Here is a 6,252-nt window from a genome sequence, read left to right on the forward strand (position 1 = left end):
GTGATGACATTTTCTAAGGGATTGATAGCAGGCTCCTGAGCTCCCTGCTGTTCCTGCTGATCAGCCATTTCTCCTAGCTGGGAAAGAAAGCCAAAGTGCTGGTGTTGCAGATAGGGACGGATTCTGGGGATGGGGGCGAAATAGAGGAAAGACAGAAAGGGGGAGTGCGGAGCTTTGCACAAGGAGGGGACCAGATGGGAGGAACAGGATGGCGGGGGAGCAGGAGAAAGAAAGGGGGAGCGCTGTGACAGCCAAACAAACAACCTGTTAGAAGGAAAAGAAACTCTGAAAATAAAATTGCCTGAGTTTACCGCTGTTGAGGGCCGTGATCTAAGCTCCAGGTGACTGCGCCCTGCTTCAAGAGGAAGTCTATGCTGGGAGGAGGCGTGTGCCAGGACCTTCGAAGCGGTAGAGGATGAGATTAAAGTGAGAGCCATGCTGCTATAAATAGAGGGAGAGAGGTAGCTCGATTGAGTGATCCAGTGTTGATCGGTTCGATTCCTGAGGTGACTATGAGTCCAGGTGGAGATTTTGCTGCGCGCGATGGAGATTTTGGTATGATGTCCGTCTGAGCAGAGCCTGAGAATGATGGCGGAGGATGAATAAAACCCAAGATCGGGGCTGAGAGAGGTGACATATACGCTTACAGGGGGGAGGATCTGAGAGAGGAGGGACGGGGTGGCGCAGTCGAGGAGATTTGGCAGAGAGTGAGGAGATTCGGGGATGAGCAAATTTCGAGAAGGATGGAGTCTGAGGTGGCTCAGAATCTGAGAAGAGGGAGAAGGATAATATTCTTTAAGGGATTGCTTTGTCATAGAAGGAGTCGTTTTCTCTGACTTGGCCTACGGGTCTACTGGCTGCCTTGTTGGCCTATTCATCAGCCTCTTTGTTGCTGCTCCTTAGCACATGTTTGAGGGTGGCCCCATTGATGTCTCTTATGTTGTCGAGGATCCTGGCTTTAATGTTGTTCAGGGCAGTTTGCTTGAAATCCCTCCCCAAAACCATAGCAGCTATAATAATTGCTGAGTCACCCATTATGAGCGGATTTTGAAGACCAAGTCTCTTCAGAATGGAGGTTCCCAGGAGAAGACTATAGGCCTCGGCCCTATTGTTGGACATTATGCCCAATCCCCACTCGTAGGTCACTATAATTTCGCCTTGATGATCTTTGATGACTCCTCCTGCGCCTGCCTGACCCGGATTGTTTTTTGAGGCCCCATCGAACTGAAGGGAGGGCCTCTTTTGGTTTTGGATCCATTCTCTGATTTCCTCATTAGAGCCTCTTAGCTTCCAATCAATCTTTTTCTGACCTGTACTTGCTACTTTATGGTTCCTTGATTCATGACTGAATTTGCCCATCCATTCAATTTCCCTTGGGTTCCCAGATTCTTGATCTGATTGGACTATTCCATTAGCACTGATAGTCTCCGAGATGAGGGCGATTGTTTTTGCAAGGGTGCTTGAGATGCTGGCTTTCTTATTGTTAAAAATGCTTTTGTTTCAGGTGTTCCAGATTTTCCAACAAAGGGTTGGGGGGATGCTATTCCACAGTCTTTTGGCAAGGGTTTTGTTTTTCTTGGGGTAGGGGTAGCTGTTCCCCCAATTTTTTTGAAGGAGGGTGATCTGATTGGGCAATTCCCCTATCCTTAACGGACTGGTAATGAGCTTCCAGCAATTTCAGGCAAAGGAGCATTCAAGGAAGAGGTGATTGCTGCTTTCTTCCGCTGCTCTACACAGGCAGCATATTGAGGGGCCGAGGATGCCTTTCTTCCTTAGATTTTCCGCTGTGAGGATTTTGCTTTTAAGGAGAGTCCAATTAAAAAATTTGATCTTAGGGAGGCATTCCGGATTCCAGGCCACTTTATGAAGAGGCCAATTATTGATGGCTGTGGAATTTTGGAGGATTTTGTATCCTTCTCTGACTGTGTAATTTCCGCCATTGGGGTCCCAGACATACTTATCCTCGGACAGACTGTTAAGGGGAGCTGACCCTGAGAGAGATAGCTTGAGGTCGGCCCACAGTTCCCTTAGATTGTTTGGGAGGGGGAGATGCTTCCAGCCCAGCCACCTGTTTTGGTCCCATGAGGAAATGCCATATAGGGACTTAAGATTTTTTCCTTCCATCCACAATTGCAGTGGTCTGAGATTTGGGAGAGCTTCCCTTGCTTTTGAACCCATTATACGATCAGTCCAGATATTAATGTCTCTTCCACTGCCCGGAGCTCTTGAGATATAATCTTTGAAATGGGGGAGAGTTTTTTTTATAAGCTTCCAGACTGGGGTGCACTGCCTGTCAACGATAGGTTCCATTAGGATGTTGGAGTTGGGGCCGTTCAGGTATTTTCTTTTGATTACTTCTGTCCACCATGCTCCTTTTTCATTGAGGATTCTCCAAATCAGCTTGAAACCCATGGCCATGTTGGCTAGTCTTGGGATTCTTATTCCTAGCCCTCCTTTTTCGAAAGGTAAAATAACCTGGTCCCATTTTACAAGACTGAATTTTTTGGAGTCCTGCCTTCCTCCCTGCCACAAGAAGCTCCTGATAATTAATTCCATGTGCTTATGAGTGCTGGCCGGGGCGAGAGTGGTTGCGAACTGATATATAGGGAGAGCTGAGAGGATGGCTTTTATGAGAGTTGTTCTTCCGGCCAGGTTGAGCCAGGACACACCCCAACTCTGAAGTTTCCCTCTCAGCTTCTCTATTAGTTTCACCCAAATTTCAGTTTTGACCGATTCCTTTGCTAGTGGCAATCCCAGGTACATGAAATGGCTCCAGTTCCTTTGAGCAGGGATGTCCAAGATTGAGGAGATTCTCTGAATAATCTGCCTGGGGACGTTCCAGGTATATATCATGCACTTATTGTTATTGAGCTTTCCTCCAGACACTTGTAGAAAGAGCTCTAACGTTTTCTTGAACCTTCTTGCCATGAGACTGGAAGCTCCTCCAATTAGGAGGGTGTCATCAACGAAGAGAGAGTGGTTTATCCCCTTGGTTCCATGCACTATGCTGATACCTGTGATTTCTTTTTGCCTGCGAAGATTTTCCAGGTGTATGCTTAGCGTTTCGGCCATAATGATGTAGAGGAATGGGGAGAGCGGGCAGCCTTGTCTCAATCCCCTTGAGCTTCTGAAGAAGTTGCTTGGCCTGCCATTAATCAGAGGGGCTGTCCAAGGGGATGATATACACTCCATGATCCTGCTGATGAAGGTGATGGATATCCCAAATTTCCCAAGGGCTGCCTTAAGGAATTGATGGTTGACTCTATCAAAGGCGTTTTCCATGTCTAGTTTAATAATCATACCCTTTTCCTTTCTATTTATGCTGCTGTGAATTGCCTCTTGGATAAGGATAACGTTATCCGTAATTTGTCTTCTGGGGACGAAGCCTCCTTGATTCTCAGAGATGAGGGAGGGGAGGAGCTTTTTTAGCCTGTTGGCTAGAATTTTGGTGATAATTTTATAGGAGACATTGCACAGAGAGATTGGGAGGAATCAATCGAAGGATTGGGGGTTGGGATCCTTGGGGATAAGGGCTAAGTGAGAAGATTTGATGTTGTTCCGCATTTTGCACTTTGAGAAGAAGTTCTTTACCATTCTAATGAAGTCTTTCTTGATGGTTTCCCAATGATTTCTGTAGAATGCCACTGTGAACCCGTCTGGGCCCGGTGCATTGTCCTGCTCCATGCTGAAGATCGACCCCTCTATTTCCTCTGTCGTGACCTCTTGGTCCAGCTCGTTGTTTTGGTCTGCTGAGATTTTATTTTCGATTAGGCTGAGGAATTCCGCATTATCGTTGGGCTGAGTGTCTGTGGATAAAAGGGCGCAAAAGTGTCTGGACGCAGCCTCCTTTATTTCCTCTTGGTCTCTGAGCTCTCTTCCATCCATCATGATTTTCTCTATATGGTTCCCTGCCCGCCTGAGTTTTAGGCTATTGTGAAAAAAAGAAGTGTTTTTGTCTCCGGCTTTGAGCCAAAGGCAGCGAGACTTTTGTCTCTGCTCTTCTTCTTCCATCCTGTTCTGCTTATACAATTCTTTGTACATTTCATTCTCTTTGGCCTGATTTTCCTCTGTATACTGGGTTCGCTCCTTTTCCTGGCTCCATTGTTCAAGCTGTGATTGGAGATCAGTTCTTTTTTTACTTTCCTCTGCAGCGTGGTTTCTTGCCCATCGTTTGATAACAGTCCTGAGGGATTTGAGCTTGGCTTCCCAAATATAATGGGGCGAGCCTATAATTTCTTTTGCCCACTGCTCCTTGATCAAGTTTCGAAATTCTTCTTTGCTGTCCCATGCCTTGTTGTATTTAAAGGGGAGAGGTCCCATGTTCTTTCCTTTGTCTAAAGTCAGAGCCACAGGTTTATGATTTGAAATGTATCCTTGGATGATTTTTCTTTGGATGTTTGAAAATCTTGCCACTGTTCTTTCTTGAGCGAGGATTCGATCTAATATCTCTTTTATATTGTTGTTGCCGATTCTTTTATTGCTCCAGGTGAATCTCCCGTTGTGCGGAGGAATATCCACTAGATTGTGGGTTTGGATTATTGCTTCTAGTGAGTCTCTTGAAGGATCAGCATAGTAGTTTCCTCCCAATTTCTCATCTGCATTCCTTATAAGGTTTAAGTCACCTCCAAGGAAAATGTTCCTTCCCTGTACTGTCATGAGGTCTGATGTTATTGATTCCCAGCATGAAGCTTTGTCCCTATAATGATTAGGAGCGTATATGTTGTATATAGAGTATTCCTCTTTTGAGGCTTTGTTCTGCATGTCTGTTCTTACCCACCAGCTGTAAGACTTTTGCTCTTTGAGTTCCCATTTGCTTTTGTCCCATAATGTTCCTATGCCTCCTAAGGCGCCAGCTGCACTTATTGCTACACCTGCATAGTTTTTGCTTCTTTTTATGTGATTTTGGAATTCTTGTTCCGTGATTTTGGTCTCCTGAAGTAGGAGAAGGTCTGGATGTTCAGATTTGAGGAGATCTCGGACTGCATTTGTTTTTAGGGAGGAGCCCATCCCCCTACAATTCCAGGAGACCAAAATCATAATTTTCCTTGTTTGGTGTTTGCCCCGCTTTTCTCTTTCATTTTTTCTCCGCTTCCTTTTGATTTGTCTAGAAATGTGTCCATTGGTTGCTGCATTCTGGTGGCCATTTCCTTTGCAGTGTTTTCATCTCTGATCTCTTTATTAGACTTTCTTCCAACTTTTCTGGGGGGGTCTGTGGAGAGGTTGTTTTCCTTTGATTTATTTCTGGTTAAGATTGTTGGGGGAGGAGAGGGCTGGGGGAGGGAGATAGGGGGGGAGATAACGATGGCGGTCCCTCGAGGGGAAGGGGGTGGGATGAAGGGTCCTCTGCGGACAGGGTTTCAAAGGGGTTGGAGGAGGAGGCGAAAGAAGGGGCAGAGCCAGAGGGGTGAGAAGGAAGGCAGGGGTTTTCAGGAGGATCCTTTGAGCTTGGGCCTGGAGGGGGGTTTGATTTTTTCTTTTTGACGTGATCCCAAGCTCCCTCGGGGGTTTCAACATTGCCTTCAGGGACATTTATTTTAGATTTGCTACATCTATTAGCGAAATGCCCATATTCATGACATACCTTGCACTTGAAGGGTAGCTGCTCGTAGTCCACTTGCTGAATGTGCGTCCACTGATCAACTTTGAGTTTAATTGCTTCCGGCAGTCCTTTCCCCAGGTCTACTTCGACACAGATCCTCGCGCATGCATGCATGTTCTCCTTTGGTTCCGATCTGTCAATGTATTTGCCGACTATGTTCCCTATGGCTTTGACTGACTCATCCCCCCAGCAATGAAACGGCAAGTGGGGCAGACGGACCCAGACGGGGACAACGTTGGGGACATCCATTTCTGGGTCGAAGTCTGGAGTCCATCTGTTTAAGTAGAGACCCCGGGAGTCCATGAAATAGGGGCCGTTTCTGAAGATGAGGTTCCTGTCTTCCATTGATTCGAATAGAAAGGTGTAAAATCCTCTGCCACAAAACCTGATTTCTATTTTCCCTTGCACCATCGAGTTCCAGTTTCTCTCGACCCATCTCTGAACTGATCTTGGGGAGGGCCACAGTCCCGTGAACTGGCCGACCAGGCCTCTTTCAGCTAATCAGATTGCTGCTCTCCTCGGGAGGGAAGGAGGAAGAGCTACTTCTGGTATTTCATCTAATTTCTTAATGAACTTGGAGCCTGTAGGATGGATTTTTCCAGCTGCGCTCTCAGGGATGAGAGAGGCAAACATTTTCTCGAAGTCTTCTGGAT

General features: G+C 46.4%; 1 protein-coding gene across 1 annotated transcript; it reads right to left on the bottom strand.

Moving 5' to 3' along the window:
- Positions 1-870: 870 nt before the first annotated feature.
- LOC149251547 (uncharacterized) lies at positions 871-1,359 on the bottom strand. Its single transcript, XM_089453921.1, has one exon. It carries the CDS (start codon positions 1,357-1,359, stop codon positions 871-873), a length of 489 nt encoding a protein of 162 aa, XP_089310047.1.
- Positions 1,360-6,252: the final 4,893 nt, after the last annotated feature.

The sequence above is a fragment of the Pinus tabuliformis genome, chromosome 7, assembly GCF_031772625.1.
Source record: "Pinus tabuliformis cultivar Carrire ecotype Pingquan chromosome 7, CPIR1, whole genome shotgun sequence".
Taxonomy (NCBI): domain Eukaryota; kingdom Viridiplantae; phylum Streptophyta; class Pinopsida; order Pinales; family Pinaceae; genus Pinus; species Pinus tabuliformis.